General features: G+C 45.8%; 1 protein-coding gene across 1 annotated transcript; it reads left to right on the forward strand.

The window, feature by feature from the left end:
- The first annotated feature begins 614 nt into the window (after positions 1 to 614).
- On the forward strand, positions 615 to 2,665 carry LOC138670321 (uncharacterized). Its single transcript, XM_069757546.1, has 2 exons — positions 615 to 1,205; positions 1,361 to 2,665. The coding sequence occupies exons 1-2, from the start codon at positions 859 to 861 to the stop codon at positions 2,244 to 2,246; spliced, it is 1,233 nt and encodes a 410-aa protein (XP_069613647.1). The 5' UTR covers positions 615 to 858; the 3' UTR covers positions 2,247 to 2,665.
- The last annotated feature ends 15,164 nt before the right edge of the window (positions 2,666 to 17,829 follow it).

A 17,829-nucleotide genomic window follows, 5' to 3' on the forward strand; every position in this document is an offset into this window, starting at 1 on the left:
TGGAACAGCCTCCCTGTCGAGTTCCTTCAAAAACTATATGCAGGTTACCTAGAAGAAAAGGCAAAGGATGGTAGCGTCAAATATTGATTTGATTTAGATTTCTCTTTTGCTCATTCACTTTGCATTTTGTTAACCCCTTTCTGACATTGGACGTATTGGTACATCCTATGTCTGGTCCCTATGTATTATGCCAGCTCAGGAGCTGAGCCTTCATTATACCAGACAGACACTGGCTGTGTTCTAAAGCCAGCAACTGTGTCTTTGTGTCTAACAGATGCTGTTGAGCCTTTAAATGCCTCTGTTAATTGCTAACAGCAACATTTACAACACCTGGTCCAGTCCTACTAGCCGTCCGTGATGCAATTACAAGTTGCTAATGGTTTGCATTGGCACCAGGGGTCTGTTGAAGACCCCCGTGCTGCAATTTTTACTATATAGCGCAATACTGTGTTATTGCAGTATGTAGTAACGTATAGTATAAGGCTACGTTCACATTAGCGTCATGCGACGCTGCGTCGCCGACGCAACGCACGACGCATCGGAAACGCACGCAAAAACGCAACTTTTGTGACGCAAGCGTCGGACGCATGCGTCGTAAAACGCTGCGTTTTTGGTGCGTTTTTGGTGCGTTTTTACAAAAACGCAGCGTTTTACGACGCATGCGTTGTCAAACACTGATTAGATCTTTACACACAATTTAGTGTCTAGACACTAGATAACACCACCAATGAATAGAAGAGGGTGGGTCTAGTGTCTAGACAATCGATAATGCCACCAATGGGTAGATGGGGGTGGGTATTAATGTAATAGTGGTATATATACCCCGGCATACATTATTTCCAACCATAGAGCATCAAGATGGATCGTTCCATGGAGAGTATCTACCTCACTTTTCAGCTGGAATTAGCCCTTGCTATAGCTTATGCTTTTGCCTGTCAAGAACAGAGGAAAAGAGACAAACAACGGAGAAGGAGTCGTCGGCGTTTTTGGCTACACCCTATAGTGGAAGTCCGAGAGAGTCGTGGAGTGTACCATTGTCTTTTTGGCGAATTAAATGAGAACCAGGACAAATATTTTGAGTACACCAGGATGTCAAAAGACAGCTTCCGATATCTGCTGCGTCTGGTGGAAGGAGCCATTTCCAGGCAGGACACGCAGCTCCGTAAATCGATTTCCCCTGAGGAACGTCTGCTGGTGACTCTACGGTACGTAATGGAATGTGAAGGATTTATATGTTCTTGCCACTTTTTAAATTAACGTGTTTTTGTTTTTTGGGGTGGGGGATTGTAATTAAAAATGAAAAATTCTTTCATAACAATTAAATTAATTATATTTATTTATTTATTTTTCTTCTTGTCAGTTTCCTGGCTACCGGAGAGACATTGAGATCACTGCATTTCCAGTTTCGGATTGGAGTCTCAACACTGTCGGGTATTATTGCAGACACATGCCGCGCATTGTGGGACAACCTCAGGGAGGAATTTTTACCCATCCCTACAAGAGAATTATGGCATGCCAACGCCCAAAAATTTGAAAAAGTTTGTGATTTCCCTAACTGTATCGGAGCCGTGGATGGCAAGCACATTAGGATTACCAAGCCTTCAAGAAGTGGATCTCTTTTTTATAATTATAAAAAATACTTTTCCACCGTGCTGATGGCAATTGCAGGTGCGGACTGCAGGTTTCTCGCTGTGGACATTGGAGCGTTTGGTCGTGCAAATGATTCACGGACATTTAAGGAGTCTGACATGGGCCGAAGATTATACGAGAACAATTTTAATTTCCCCCATCCACGACCTCTTCCTAACACCGAAGGCCCGGCCCTGCCATTTGTTGTGGTTGGGGATGAGGCTTTTCAAATGTGTGGCAACCTACTTAAACCGTACTCTAGTCGGGGGTTGGACCACACAAAAAGTATTTTTAATTATAGACTGTCCAGGGCCCGAAGAACTGTGGAGTGCGCCTTTGGCATTCTGGTGAACAAATGGCGTATCTTAGGATCCGCAATAAATTTGAAAATTGAGACAGTGGATGAGGTGGTGAAGGCGTGTGTGGTTCTACACAATTTTATTATTGATAAAGAGAGAGTCAACGTTGAACTCGATGAACCCATACAAAATCCATTGCCTGATTATCAAGCTCATCCTCTGCGGACAACTTTGGAGATTGCTCATATGAGGGACCAATTTGCTGCATATTTTGTTTCCGATGTTGGCCGTGTTTCTTGGCAAGATCAAATGGTGTAATTCAACGTGTTGTTATGATGTTATGTAAACACTGTGGAGCCCATGTAACCATCATATGTTTGGTTATTAATGTCACCCGATTGTCTAATGCGTTGTGTTTGTTAATAAAGTTTATTGTGCCTTTCCGCCTTTCCGTTTTCACAAAACAAATCTCCCATCCGTTTTTCCATAGTAATTGTAAAAAATCCTATTTTATTGAAAGTAATGATTGTCCCACAAAATTTATGTGAGCACCAGTACCCAAATGGACTGTGACAAAACAATAAAATTTGCAGCCGTGAGTACCATAGTTTTGACGTATAAAACTTCATCGGCTCCCACCTTGTTAACCATAATTAATACTGAAGACTATTTTCATATGGAACCTGGCTTGACAAGGAGGGAAACTATCATGTTTGCAAAACTCTACAGAGTTAACACTATTGTATTCAGGATGGTAGAATTTGTCCAGAGTCAAATAGTGGCGACACTGTGAACATTGCTTCCACCTCACCTGACCAATATTTTAAAGGGAACCAGTCACCTGTATTTTGTGGGACTGGAACACCCCAAAACTCTGCCCATATGAGCCAAAAACAGTCCCACCAAATTCAGGTGACAGGTTCCCTTTAAGGTACATTAATAAAACTATTCTACAACGATAACTACCAGTGATACCACCGGACCGTGATCGTTGTTTATTGGTCGTGTGGTTGATGGAGAGCTGTCACACAGCCAGCTCTCCAGCAACCCAAAAAGAGCAAGTCCCGTGTAATCTGGGAAATGTTATGAAGCGCATGGCCGCACTCACGATGTTTACCATTGTAAATGTAGTTATTAAAAATACAAAACAACATTTTATTACGGTGTGTGACACGTCCATCGCCGTCAGCTTTCCGTACTGTGCCAGCCCTAAACCACAGTACAGCGTTTATTATTAACGGTGTGCTCTGATTTACGGGCGGGAATCACAGTGTAAGTAATTGCGGAAAGATGACGGCGAGGGACGTGGTTGACACCTTTTTTGATTTGTGGGGTATTTTTTAATTTTTATTTGAGTGTTTAAAACACTGCGCTAGTAACCCAATATTACCTATTTTAAAATAAAGACATCGCTTGATCGGTGTCTAACTCGCCGATCCAACAATGACAGCGTGGGTAACAAAAAAAAATCATAATCATTCGTTGACACCCAAAATCTCACAGCAGGGGCTCTATCGTTTTACGATTACAGAAAAGATAACGTTGGTTACACAAATAAACCAACTTTATCTATACTGAAATCGTTGTGTGATGGTACATTTTAAACTTGACATATTGAGCAATGCTGGTTGTGTTTGTAACTAGAGTTGAGCGACCTTGACCTTTTTAGAGTCGAGCCGGGTTTTGCGAAACCCGACTATGTCCAAAGTCGGGTCGAGTGAAATCGGCCGATTATGACGTAAAGTCGGGATCGACCGAAACACGAAACCCAATGCAAGTCAATGGGGCAGCATAGTCGGCAGTGAGTGGGGGCCAGGAAAACACCTAGAGTGCCCATTTTAATGTCAAAACCATCCATTCTTCTTAATGAAGCTTGTCAAGCGTAATTTACCTTATAATAATTGGAAGGCATTTGAAATTGGGGGTCATTTGGCTAAAGTTGTGGGGGGTAGGGCTGGTTCAAGTAATTAGTGGGCCCAGGAAATCTGGACCACGTCACGGCAGTGGAGCAGGGAGAGGTAAGTATTTCAACTTTGCAAGTGCTGTGAACCTGAGCAAGCAGGGGGGGCCCACTCGTTGGCATTGGCACTGGCACAGGGCCCCTCAAAGTACAGCGGTGTGTTTGCACGGCGGGGGCGCCTCCCACCGGCAGCAACACTTTTGCGTACTATGAGAGGCCCTGTGCCAGTGACGTCGCCAACTAGTATTCCTCCCCCCACCTGATGAAGGAACCTGCACTTTCATCTGCACCTTCCTCTTTGTCCCCGTGTAAGGTGGTATGGTATGCGGGAAGAGCAACCTGACTTTCAGCAGGGTCACAATGTTGTTGTGTAGCGTGCACGGGGAATGTTGCGTTATGGGTCAATGTACCAGCAGACTCATCTATCACTGGCTGGGCAATGGGCACGATGAAGTGGAAACACAGATATAGGCCCAAAGAAGAAAGTGGGCTAAATGCAGTTCAAAATTGGTAACACAGGAATAACCAGGGGGCATTGCAGTGGAGGACAACTGGAATGAGAGGCTGACACAGAGAGTAGGGCCAAATCAGTAAGTAGTCGAAATGCAGTTCAAAATTGGCAACCGTAGTAAACAGGCGGCACAGCTTTGTTCAGTGGAGGAGAACAGCAAGGAGTGGCAGACACCGATAGTAGGCCCCAAACCAACTAGTACGCCAAATGCAGTTGTTCCATTTAACCACAATTTAATGAGAGCCTGAAGATAGAAGCTCAGGAAAGGCAACCTGGGGAACACCTTGGAGTGTAACACACCATCTCTCTCCACCCCATACCCATTTTGTAGGCCTAATGCTGTGTACTTTTCTACAACTACTAAACGAGAGTCGGAAGACCGAAGCAATGGCAAGGAAACCTGGGGAACACCTTGGAGTGTAACACACCATCTCTCTCCACCCCATACCCAATTTGTAGGCCTAATGCAGCCTACTTTCCGACACCTACTAAACGAGAGCATGAAGATCGAAGCTCAGGAAAGGCAACCTGGGGAACACCTTGGAGTGTAACACACCATCTCTCTCCACCCCATACCCATTTTTTAGGCCTAATGCAGTGTACTTTTCTACAACTACTAAACGAGAGTCGGAAGACCGAAGCAATGGCAAGGAAACCTGGGGAACACCTTGGAGTGTAACACACCATCTCTCTCCACCCCATTCCCCATTTTTTAGGCCTAATGCAGCCTACTTTCCGACACCTACTAAACGAGAGCATGAAGATCGAAGCTCAGGAAAGGCAACCTGGGGAACACCTTGGAGTGTAACACACCATCTCTCTCCACCCCATACCCATTTTGTAGGCCTAATGCTGTGTACTTTTCTACAACTACTAAACGAGAGTCGGAAGACCGAAGCAATGGCAAGGAAACCTGGGGAACACCTTGGAGTGTAACACACCATCTCTCTCCACCCCATACCCAATTTGTAGGCCTAATGCAGCCTACTTTCCGACACCTACTAAACGAGAGCATGAAGATCGAAGCTCAGGAAAGGCTACCTGGTGAAAACCTTGGAGTGTAACACAACCTGTCTCTACACCCCATACCAAATTTGTAGGCCTAATGCAGCGTAGTTTCCACCAACTACTAAACGAGAGCCGGAAGATCGAAGCTCATGAAAGGCAACCCGGGGAACACCTTGGAGTGTAACACAACCTCTCTCTACACCACGAAAGGGCTGATTCTTAGGAAGGAAGGCTGTTGTAAATAAGCATTGCGCGTCCGAGGGTGATTATATTCTTATTCGGTATCTACTCACCCTCAGACGCGCCATGCTTCTTGATTTGTAATTAATGTTTATTTGCAATGTGCTTTTGACTTACTCAATTATTTTTTTAATTATTGATTTTATTAAATTAATAGTTTAACATCTTATTGGAAATAATTTAAAGGAGACGCGACAGGACAACACTCGGTGGATGCCATATCTGTGTTAACAACTCCAAAAAACTTTCAGTTAACTTCTTGCAGGAGAAAGAAATTGTAGCTGTTGGACCTTTGTAGTACAGTTCCAGATATTTGTTGTGTGTTTGTTTTGATTGTTAAAATGTCTGCATTTGAGATCTCAACACGATCTTATTTTTTATAATCAAATTAATTTTTTAAATATTTTATTAGGTTGGTTCAAGGGGTACACGGGCCGCAGTAGACAGGTCAGTGGAGGCCTAGTGGAAGGAGGGACCGCAGATGCGCCACTGTTTCACCCATACACAATTAGTAGGCCTAATGCAGCGTAGTTTCCAACAGCTACTAAACGAGAGCCGGAAGATCGAAGCTCAGGAAAGGCAACCTGGGGAACACCTTGGAGTGTAACACAACCTCTCTCTACACCACGGAAGGGCTGATTCTTAGGAAGGAAGGCTGTTGTAAATAAGCATTGCGCGTCCGAGGGTGATTATATTCTTATTCGGTATCTACTCACCCTCGGACGCGCCATGCTTCTTGATTTGTAATTAATGTTTATTTGCAATGTGCTTTTGACTTACTCAATTATTTTTTTAATTATTGATTTTATTAAATTAATAGTTTAACATCTTATTGGAAATAATTTAAAGGAGACGCGACAGGACAACACTCGGTGGATGCCATATCTGTGTTAACAACTCCAAAAAACTTTCAGTTAACTTCTTGCAGGAGAAAGAAATTGTAGCTGTTGGACCTTTGTAGTACAGTTCCAGATATTTGTTGTGTGTTTGTTTTGATTGTCAAAATGTCTGCATTTGAGATCTCAACACGATCTTATTTTTTATAATCAAATTAATTTTTTTTATATTTAATGATGTTGGTTCAAGGGGTACACGGGCAGCAATAGACAGGTCAGTGGAGGCCTAGTGGAAGGAGTGACGGCAGACAGGCATCAAAGGCCTAACATTGGGCTGGCTGTAGGCAAGTTAAAATTGGTTCCAGGGGAACACGGCCATCAGTGGCCTGGTCAGTGTAGTTGTAGTTGAAAGAACGGGACGCAGACAGGCTTCGAAGGCCTAACATAATAACATAGGGCTGGCTGTAGGCAAGTTAAAATTGGTTCCAAGGGAACACGGCCATCAGTGGCCTGGTCAGTGTAGTTGTAGTTGAAAGAACGGGACGCAGACAGGCTTCGAAGGCCTAACATAACAAACTTGGGCTGGCTGTAGGCACTTTTAAATTTGTTCCAGGGGTACATGGGCAGCAGTGTATGGTCAGTGGAAGTCTAGTGGAAGGAGTGACCGCAGACAGGCTTCCAAGGCCTAACATAACAAACTTGGGCTGGCTGTAGGCACTTTTAAATTGGTTCCAGGGGTACACGGGCAGCAGTGGTCTGGTCAGTGGAAGTCTAGTGGAAGGAGTGACCGCAGACAGGCTTCCAAGGCCTAACATAACAAACTTGGGCTGGCTGTAGGCACTTTTAAATTGGTTCCAGGGGTACACGGGCAGCAGTGGTCTGGTCTGTGGAAGTCTAGTGGAAGGAGTGACCGCAGACAGGCTTCGAAGGCCTAACATAACAAACTTGGGCTGGCTGTAGGCACTTTTAAATTGGTTCCAGGGGTACACGGGCAGCAGTGGTCTGGTCAGTGGAAGTCTAGTGGAAGGAGTGACCGCAGACAGGCTTCCAAGGCCTAACATAACAAACTTGGGCTGGCTGTAGGCACTTTTAAATTGGTTCCAGGGGTACACGGGCAGCAGTGGTCTGGTCAGTGGAAGTCTAGTGGAAGGAGTGACCGCAGACAGGCTTCCAAGGCCTAACATAACAAACTTGGGCTGGCTGTAGGCACTTTTAAATTGGTTCCAGGGGTACACGGGCAGCAGTGGTCTGGTCTGTGGAAGTCTAGTGGAAGGAGTGACCGCAGACAGGCTTCGAAGGCCTAACATAACAAACTTGGGCTGGCTGTAGGCACTTTTAAATTGGTTCCAGGGGTACACGGGCAGCAGTGGTCTGGTCAGTGGAAGTCAAGTGGAAGGAGTGACCGCAGACAGGCTTCCAAGGCCTAACATAACAAACTTGGGCTGGCTGTAGGCACTTTTAAATTGGTTCCAGGGGTACACGGGCAGCAGTGGTCTGGTCTGTGGAAGTCTAGTGGAAGGAGTGACCGCAGACAGGCTTCGAAGGCCTAACATAATAACATAGGGCTGGCTGTAGGCAAGTTAAAATTGGTTCCAAGGGAACACGGCCATCAGTGGCCTGGTCAGTGTAGTTGTAGTTGAAAGAACGGGACGCAGACAGGCTTCGAAGGCCTAACATAACAAACTTGGGCTGGCTGTAGGCACTTTTAAATTTGTTCCAGGGGTACATGGGCAGCAGTGTATGGTCAGTGGAAGTCTAGTGGAAGGAGTGACCGCAGACAGGCTTCCAAGGCCTAACATAACAAACTTGGGCTGGCTGTAGGCACTTTTAAATTGGTTCCAGCGGTACACGGGCAGCAGTGGTCTGGTCAGTGGAAGTCTAGTGGAAGGAGTGACCGCAGACAGGCTTCCAAGGCCTAACATAACAAACTTGGGCTGGCTGTAGGCACTTTTAAATTGGTTCCAGGGGTACACGGGCAGCAGTGGTCTGGTCTGTGGAAGTCTAGTGGAAGGAGTGACCGCAGACAGGCTTCGAAGGCCTAACATAACAAACTTGGGCTGGCTGTAGGCACTTTTAAATTGGTTCCAGGGGTACACGGGCAGCAGTGGTCTGGTCAGTGGAAGTCTAGTGGAAGGAGTGACCGCAGACAGGCTTCCAAGGCCTAACATAACAAACTTGGGCTGGCTGTAGGCACTTTTAAATTGGTTCCAGGGGTACACGGGCAGCAGTGGTCTGGTCTGTGGAAGTCTAGTGGAAGGAGTGACTGCAGACAGGCTTCGAAGGCCTAACATAATAACATAGGGCTGGCTGTAGGCAAGTTAAAATTGGTTCCAAGGGAACACGGCCATCAGTGGCCTGGTCAGTGTAGTTGTAGTTGAAAGAACGGGACGCAGACAGGCTTCGAAGGCCTAACATAACAAACTTGGGCTGGCTGTAGGCACTTTTAAATTTGTTCCAGGGGTACATGGGCAGCAGTGTATGGTCAGTGGAAGTCTAGTGGAAGGAGTGACCGCAGACAGGCTTCCAAGGCCTAACATAACAAACTTGGGCTGGCTGTAGGCACTTTTAAATTGGTTCCAGGGGTACACGGGCAGCAGTGGTCTGGTCAGTGGAAGTCTAGTGGAAGGAGTGACCGCAGACAGGCTTCCAAGGCCTAACATAACAAACTTGGGCTGGCTGTAGGCACTTTTAAATTGGTTCCAGGGGTACACGGGCAGCAGTGGTCTGGTCTGTGGAAGTCTAGTGGAAGGAGTGACCGCAGACAGGCTTCGAAGGCCTAACATAACAAACTTGGGCTGGCTGTAGGCACTTTTAAATTGGTTCCAGGGGTACACGGGCAGCAGTGGTCTGGTCAGTGGAAGTCTAGTGGAAGGAGTGACCGCAGACAGGCTTCCAAGGCCTAACATAACAAACTTGGGCTGGCTGTAGGCACTTTTAAATTGGTTCCAGGGGTACACGGGCAGCAGTGGTCTGGTCAGTGGAAGTCTAGTGGAAGGAGTGACCGCAGACAGGCTTCCAAGGCCTAACATAACAAACTTGGGCTGGCTGTAGGCACTTTTAAATTGGTTGCAGGGGTACACGGGCAGCAGTGGTCTGGTCAGTGGAAGTCTAGTGGAAGGAGTGACCGCAGACAGGCTTCGAAGGCCTAACATAACAAAATTGGGCTGGCTGTAGGCACTTTAAATTGGTTCCAGGGGTACATGGGCAGCAGTGTATGGTCAGTGGAAGTCTAGTGGAAGGAGTGACGGCAGACAGTCTTCGAAGGCCTAACATAACAAAATTGGGCTGACTGTAGGCACTTTTAAATTGGTTCCAGGGTAACACGGCCAGCAGTGGCCTGGTCAGTGTAGTAGTTGTAGAAAGAAGGGACCGCAGACAGGCTTCGAAGGCCTAACATAACAAAAATGTCAAAACAATGGTATTGTCAGTGCCAGGCATTGAAGGATGTCAGCGCCTAGACTACACATTGGTGAAGCTGTGAGAGATAATTTTGCTAGTGGTAGAGCACTGTTTGAGCTGGGGGGGAGAACTGTCTTGTGGCCGGCGGTACAGGCACAGGGCCCCTCATATTACAACGGTGTGTCTGACGTTGGGTGCGCACCACCACCGCCAGAGACACTTTATTGTACTATGAGGGACCCAGTGGCAGTGCCGTCGACCAAAAGCGGCCACACCCACCTCTTCAGACAAACAGCACTCTCAAGGGTCCAAGCGCAAAGTGGCGATAGCACGGCCCCGTGTGGGGAGTTTGGCCATTTCGTGAGGTGGAAACATGTCGTATGCTGGACAATCAGGTGAAGAAAATTACGAGATTGGAAAAGTCATTCAGAATAGTCCACAGGCAAGACCTTTTCATAGGAAAGCTAGGTGTCAGCCGGGCAGGGTGGGGCAAAAGATTTTGAAATCCAGTTGTGGTTCATTTTAATGAAGGTTAGATCATCTACATTTTGGGTAGCCAGACGAGTCCTTTTTTCTGTTAGTATTGAACCTGCAGCACTGAATACTCTTTCTGATAGGACACTAGCTGCCGGGCAAGCAAGCTCCTGCAATGCATATTCTGCCAATTCTGGCCAGGTGTCTAATTTGGATGCCCAGTAATCAAATGGGAATGACGGTTGAGGGAGAACGTCGATAAGGGATGAAAAATAGTTTGTAACCATACTGGACAAATGTTGTCTCCTGTCACTTTGAATTGATGCTGCAGTACCTGTCCTGTCTGCGGTCATAGAAAAATCACTCCACAACCTGGTCAGAAAACCCCTCTGGCCAACGCCACTTCTGATTTCTGCCCCTCTAACACCTCTGGTCTGCTGGCCCCTGGAGCTCGTGTGAGAACGATCACGGGCGCTGTGTGCAGGGAATGCCAGAAGCAAACGGTCAACAAGAGTTGATTGTTTTGTTGCTAATATTAGTTCCAAGTTCTCATGTGGCATAATATTTTGCAATTTGCCTTTATAGCGAGGATCAAGGAGGCAGGCCAACCAGTAATCGTCATCGTTCATCATTTTTGTAATGCGTGTGTCCCTTTTGAGGATACGCAAGGCATAATCCGCCATGTGGGCCAAAGTTCCCGTTGTCAAATCTGCGGTTGTGCTTGGTTGAGGGGCAGTTGCAGGCAAATCTACGTCACTTGTGTCCCTCAAAAAACCAGAACCCGGCCTTGCCACGCCACCAATTTCCCGTGCCCCCGGGAAAGCTTCCTCATTAAAAATATACTCATCCCCATCATCCTCCTCATCCTCCACCTCCTCTTCGCCCGGTACCTCGTCATGTACACTGCCCTGACCAGACAATCGCTGACTGTCATCAAGGCTTTCCTCTTCCTCTGGTGCAGACGCCTGATCCTTTATGTGCGTCAAACTTTGCATCAGCAGACGCATTAGGGGGATGCTCATGCTTATTATGGCGTTGTCTGCACTAACCAGCCGTGTGCATTCCTCAAAACACTGAAGGACTTGACACATGTCTTGAATCTTCGACCACTGCACACCTGACAACTCCATGTCTGCCATCCTACTGCCTGCCCATGTATGTGTATCCTCCCACAAAAACATAACAGCCCGCCTCTGTTCGCACAGTCTCTGAAGCATGTGCAGTGTTGAGTTTCACCTTGTTGCAACGTCTATGATTAGGCGATGCTGGGGAAGGTTCAAAGAACGCTGATAGGTCTGCATACGGCTGGAGTGTACAGGCGAACGGCGGATATGTGCGCAAAGTCCACGCACTTTGAGGAGCAGGTCGGATAACCCCGGATAACTTTTCAGGAAGCACTGCACCACCAGGTTTAAGGTGTGAGCCAGGCAAGGAATGTGTTTCAGTTGGGAAAGGGAGATGGCAGCCATGAAATTCCTTCCGTTATCACTCACTACCTTGCCTGCCTCAAGATCTACAGTGCCCAGCCACGACTGCGTTTCTTGCTGCAAGAACTCGGACAGAACTTCCGCGGTGTGTCTATTGTCGCCCAAACACTTCATAGCCAATACAGCCTGCTGACGTATGCCAGTAGCTGCCCCATAATGGGAGACCTGGTGTGCAACAGTGGCAGGTGCGGATGGAGTGTTTGTGCGACTGCGGTCTGTGGACGAGCTCTTGCTTCTGCAGGAGGACGAGGAGGAGGAGGAGGAGGAGGGGGTGCGAACGGCTACAGACAACTGTTTACTAGACCGTGGGCTAGGCAGAACTGTCCCAAACTTGCTGTCCCCTGTGGACCCTGAATCCACCACATTTACCCAGTGTGCCGTGATGGACACGTAACGTCCCTGGCCATGCCTACTGGTCCATGCATCTGTTGTCAGGTGCACCTTTGTGCTCACAGATTGCCTGAGTGCATGGACGATGCGCTCTTTAACATGCTGGTGGAGGGCTGGGATGGCTTTTCTGGAAAAAAAGTGTCGACTGGGTAGCTCGTAGCGTGGTACAGCGTAGTCCATCAGGTCTTTGAAAGCTTCGCTTTCAACTAACCGGTAGGGCATCATCTCTAACGAGATTAGTCTAGCTATGTGGGCGTTCAAACCCTGTGTACGCGGATGCGAGGCTAAGTATTTCCTTTTTCTAACCATAGTCTCATGTAGGGTGAGCTGGACTGGAGAGCTGGAGATCGTGGAACTAGCGGGGGTGCCGGTGGACATGGCAGACTGAGAGACGGTGGGAGATGGTATTGTTGCCGCCGGTGCCCTAGATGCAGTGTTTCCTACTACGAAACTGGTGATTCCCTGACCCTGACTGCTTTGGCCTGGCAAAGATACCTGCACAGATACAGCAGGTGGTGCGCTAAATGGTGGTCCTACACTGCCGGAAGGGATGTTGCGTTGATGACTAGCTTCATTGGCCGAGGGTGCAACAACCTTAAGGGACGTTTGGTAGTTAGTCCAAGCTTTCAAATGCATGGTGGTTAAATGTCTATGCATGCAACTAGTATTGAGACTTTTCAGATTCTGACCTCTGCTTAAGGAAGTAGAACATTTTTGACAGATGACTTTGCGCTGATCAATTGGATGTTGTTTAAAAAAATGCCAGACTGCACTCTTTCTAGCATCGGATACCTTTTCAGGCATTGCAGACTGAGCTTTAACCGGATGGCCACGCTGTCCTCCACCAGGTTTTGGCTTTGCCACGCGTTTTGGGCAAGATACGGGCCCGGCAGATGGAACCTGTGGCGATGTTGATGCCTGCTGCGGCCCCTCCTCCTCCTCTGCTTCAGAACTGCTGCCGCCTGCACCCTGTTCCCCCAATGGCTGCCAATCGGGGTCAAGAACTGGGTCATCTAATAACTCTTCTTGTACCTCCTGCGCAACTTCGTCTGTGTCACCGTGTCGTTCGGTGGTATAGCGTTCGTGATGGGGCAACATAGTCTCATCAGGGTCTGATTCTTGATCAGCACCCTGCGAGGGCAATGTTGTGGTCTGAGTCAAAGGACCAGCATAGTAGTCTGGCTGTGGCTGTGCGTCAGTGCACTCCATGTCAGATTCAATTTGTAATGGGCATGGACTGTTAACTGCTTCACTTTCTAAGCCAGGGACGGTATGTGTAAAGAGCTCCATGGAGTAACCCGTTGTGTCGCCTGCTGCATTCTTCTCTGTTGTTGTTTTTGCTGAAGAGGACAAGGAAGTGACTTGTCCCTGACCGTGAACATCCACTAACGACGCGCTGCTTTTACTTTTACCAGTTTCACGAGAGGAGGCAAAAGAGCTAGAGGCTGAGTCAGCAAGATAAGCCAAAACTTGCTCTTGCTGCTCCGGCTTTAAAAGCGGTTTTCCTAATCCCAGAAAAGGGAGCGTTCGAGGCCTTGTGTAGCCGGACGACGAACCTGGCTCCACAGCTCCAGACTTAGGTGCAATATTTTTTTCCCCACGACCACCTGATGCTCCACCACTACCACTACCCTCATTACCAGCTGACAATGAACGCCCCCGGCCACGACCTCTTCCACTAGACTTCCTCATTGTTTTAAAAACGTAACCAAACTAACGTTATTTGTTGCAGTCACACAACTTACACGGTGAGCTATAACTTCAGTATGATTTAGCTACCCCTTTACAGGTTGGTGAGACCACAGCGAAAATCAGGCCCAATGTTACACACTCTTTTTTTGGTGGCTGCAAATTAGAGAGATGCCCCACACGCAGGACTGTCACTGAAGCACAAATGTTAATATTAATGTCACACTATTATTTTTTTTTATTTTTATTTTTTTCAGGAACACTTTAGAAACCCCCCCAAAAAAAAAAAATAGATTTTTGCAGGGAGAATTTAGAAAACAAATGTAACAAACTATATGCTTTCTATGGGCCACTGAGTGAGAGATGACGCACACAGGAATCAGGAGTGGCACACAAGCCCAGAGGCCAATATTTTTCTACCAATGATTGATGGAGTTATTTTCTCTGGTAGATTTTGGAACCCAAATCAAGGAAAAAAAATATAGGCTTTCTATGGACCACAATTGGAGAGAGAGAGAGAGAGAGAGAGAGAGAGAGAGAGAGAGATGGCACACCCAGGAGTCAAGACTGGCACACAAGCAGAAAGGCCAATATTAATCTCCCATTTTTTTGGGGGGTTTGTTTTTTTTTTTTTTTTTTCAGGGAGACTTTAGAAAAAAAAATAATAAAAAAAATATGATTTTATCAGGAAGAATTTAGAAACCAAATAAAATAAAATTATTTTTTCAGGGAGAATTTATAAAACAAATAAAAACAAAAATAGGCGTTCTATGGCCCACTGACTGAGAGATGACGCACACAGGAGTCAGGAGTGGCACACAAGCCCAGAGGCCAATATTTTTCTACCAATGATTGATGTAGTTATTTTCTCTGGTAGATTTTGGAACCCAAATCAAGGAAAAAAAATATAGGCTTTCTATGGACCACAATTGGAGAGAGAGAGAGAGAGAGAGAGAGAGATGGCACACCCAGGAGTCAAGACTGGCACACAAGCAGAAAGGCCAATATTAATCTCCCACTGTTTTTTTTGTTTGTTTTTTTTTTTTTTTTTTCAGGGAGACTTTAGAAAAAAAAATAATAAAAAAAATATGATTTTATCAGGAAGAATTTAGAAACCAAATAAAATAAAATGATTTTTTCAGGGAGAATTTATAAAACAAATAAAAACAAAAATAGGCGTTCTATGGCCCACTGACTGAGAGATGACGCACACAGGAGTCAGGAGTGGCACACAAACCCAGAGGCCAATATTTTTCTACCAATGATTGATGTAGTTATTTTCTCTGGTAGATTTTAGAACCCAAATCAAGGAAAAAAAATATAGGCTTTCTATGGACCACAATTGGAGAGAGAGAGAGAGAGAGAGAGATGGCACACCCAGGAGTCAAGACTGGCACACAAGCAGAAAGGCCAATATTAATCTCCCACTGTTTTTTTTGGTTGTTTTTTTTTTTTTTTTTTCAGGGAGACTTTAGAAAAAAAAATAATAAAAAAAATATGATTTTATCAGGAAGAATTTAGAAACCAAATAAAATAAAATGATTTTTTCAGGGAGAATTTATAAAACAAATAAAACCAAAAATAGGCGTTCTATGGCCCACTGACTGAGAGATGACGCACCCAGGAGTCAAGACTGGCACACAAGCAGAAAGGCCAATATTAATCTCCCACTGTTTTTTTTTTTTTTTTTCAGGGAGACTTTAGAAAAAAAAATAATAAAAAAAATATGATTTTATCAGGAAGAATTTAGAAACCAAATAAAATAAAATGATTTTTTCAGGGAGAATTTAGAAAACAAATAAAACCAAAAATAGGCGTTCTATGGCCCACTGACTGAGAGAGAGAGAGAGATGGAACGCTTAGTACTGGCACACAAGCCCAAAGGGCAATATTAATCTCCCTTTTTTTTTCCAGGGAGAATTTCTAAAACCCAAAAAAAAAAAAAAATAGGCTTTCTATGGCCCACTATTTGTGAGAGAGATGGGACGCTCAGGACTGGCACAGATGGCACGCTCAGGACTGGCACAGAAGCCCAGAGGCCAATATTAATCTCCCTTTTTTTCAGGGAGAATTTATAAAACCAAAAAAATATTTAAATAGGCTTTCTATGGCCCACTATTTGTGAGAGAGATGGCACGCTCAGGACTGGCACAGATGGCACGCTCACAACTGGCACACAAGCCCAGAGGCCAATATTAATCTCCCTTTTTTCAGGGAAAATTTATAAAACCAAAAAAAAATTAAATAGGCTTTCTATGGCCCACTATTTGTGAGAGAGATGGCACGCTCAGGACTGGCACAGATGGCACGCTCACAACTGGCACACAAGCCCAGAGGCCAATATTAATCTCCCTTTTTTCAGGGAAAATTTATAAAACAAAAAAAAAAATTAAATAGGCTTTCTATGGCCCACTATTTGTGAGAGAGATGGCACGCTCAGGGCTGGCACAGATGGCACGCTCAGGACTGGCACACAAGCCCAGAGGCCAATATTAATCTCCCTTTTTTTCAGGGAGAATTTATAAAACCAAAAAAAAAATTAAATAGGCTTTCTATGGCCCACTATTTGTGAGAGAGATGGCACGCTCAGGGCTGGCACAGATGGCACGCTCAGGACTGGCACACAAGCCCAGAGGCCAATATTAATCTCCCTTTTTTTCAGGGAGAATTTATAAAACCCAAAAAAAAATAAAATAGGCTTTCTATGGCCCACTATTTGTGAGAGAGATGGCACACTCAGGACTGGCACACAAGCCCAAAGGCCAATATTAATCTCCCACTGTATTTTTATCAGGGAGAATTTATACACCCCACAAAAAAAAATACAGAAAAATGAAAAGGCTTTCTATGGCCCACTATGTGAGAGAGATGGCACACACAGGGATGGCACTCTAGCAGAAATGCCAAATTGCCAATCTTAATCTCCCACCAAAAAAAAAAAAAAAAAAAAAACAGGGAATGTCCTACAATTACTATCTCCCTGCCTGCAGTAATCTCAGCCAGGTATGTCAGGCAGCTACTATCTCCCTGCCTGCAGTAATCTCAGCCAGGTATGGCAGGCAGCAATAAGGAGTGGACTGATGCACAAATGAAATAAAAAGTGTGGACAAACAAAAAAGATAGCTGTGCAGAAAGGAAGGAACAAGAGGATTTGTGCTTTGAAAAAAGCAGTTGGTTTGCACAGCGGCGTACACACAGCAATGCAGCTATCAGGGAGCCTTCTAGGGCAGCCCAATGAGCTACAGCGCTGAGGGGAAAAAAAAAAAAAAAAAAACTTCCACTGTCCCTGCACACCGAGGGTGGTGTTGGACAGTGCAAATCGCTGCAGCACAAGCGGTTTTGTGGTTAATGGACCCTGCCTAACGCTATCCCTGCTTCTGACAAAGCGGCAGCAACCTCTCCCTAAGCTCAGATCAGCAGCAGTAAGATGGCGGTCGGCGGGAACGCCTCTTTATAGCCCCTGTGACGTCGCAGACAGCAAGCCAATCACTGCAATGCCCTTCTCTAAGATGGTGGGGACCAGGACCTATGTCATCACGCTGCCCACACTCTGCGTTTACCTTCATTGGCTGAGAAATGGCGCTTTTCGCGTCATTGAAACGCGACTTTGGCGCGAAAGTCGCGTACCGCATGGCCGACCCCGCACAGGGGTCGGATCGGGTTTCATGAAACCCCGACTTAGCCAAAAGTCGGCGACTTTTGAAAATGTTCGACCCGTTTCGCTCAACCCTATTTGTAACAGCTGATAGTACAATGAGCGCCAGGCCTATAAAACAATTAATAAAAAAAAATCTAAAAAATATTGTCAGACATTGCACATCAGGTGTTACAAAGACAATATTTGTGTATACGGCGCAAGGTGTCATTTGGTGAAAACTTTATTTGAGACAATAAAAACCAATTTTTT

Source organism: Ranitomeya imitator, chromosome 3 (assembly GCF_032444005.1).
Source record: "Ranitomeya imitator isolate aRanImi1 chromosome 3, aRanImi1.pri, whole genome shotgun sequence".
Taxonomy (NCBI): domain Eukaryota; kingdom Metazoa; phylum Chordata; class Amphibia; order Anura; family Dendrobatidae; genus Ranitomeya; species Ranitomeya imitator.

Bases quoted from the DNA above. Each gene is read 5' to 3' on its own strand.
- LOC138670321 (XM_069757546.1), top strand. From the start codon at position 859: ATGGATCGTTCCATGGAGAGTATCTACCTCACTTTTCAGCTGGAATTA. The intron at 1,206-1,360 runs GTACGTAATGGA...TCTTCTTGTCAG, and splicing joins CGTCTGCTGGTGACTCTACG to TTTCCTGGCTACCGGAGAGA.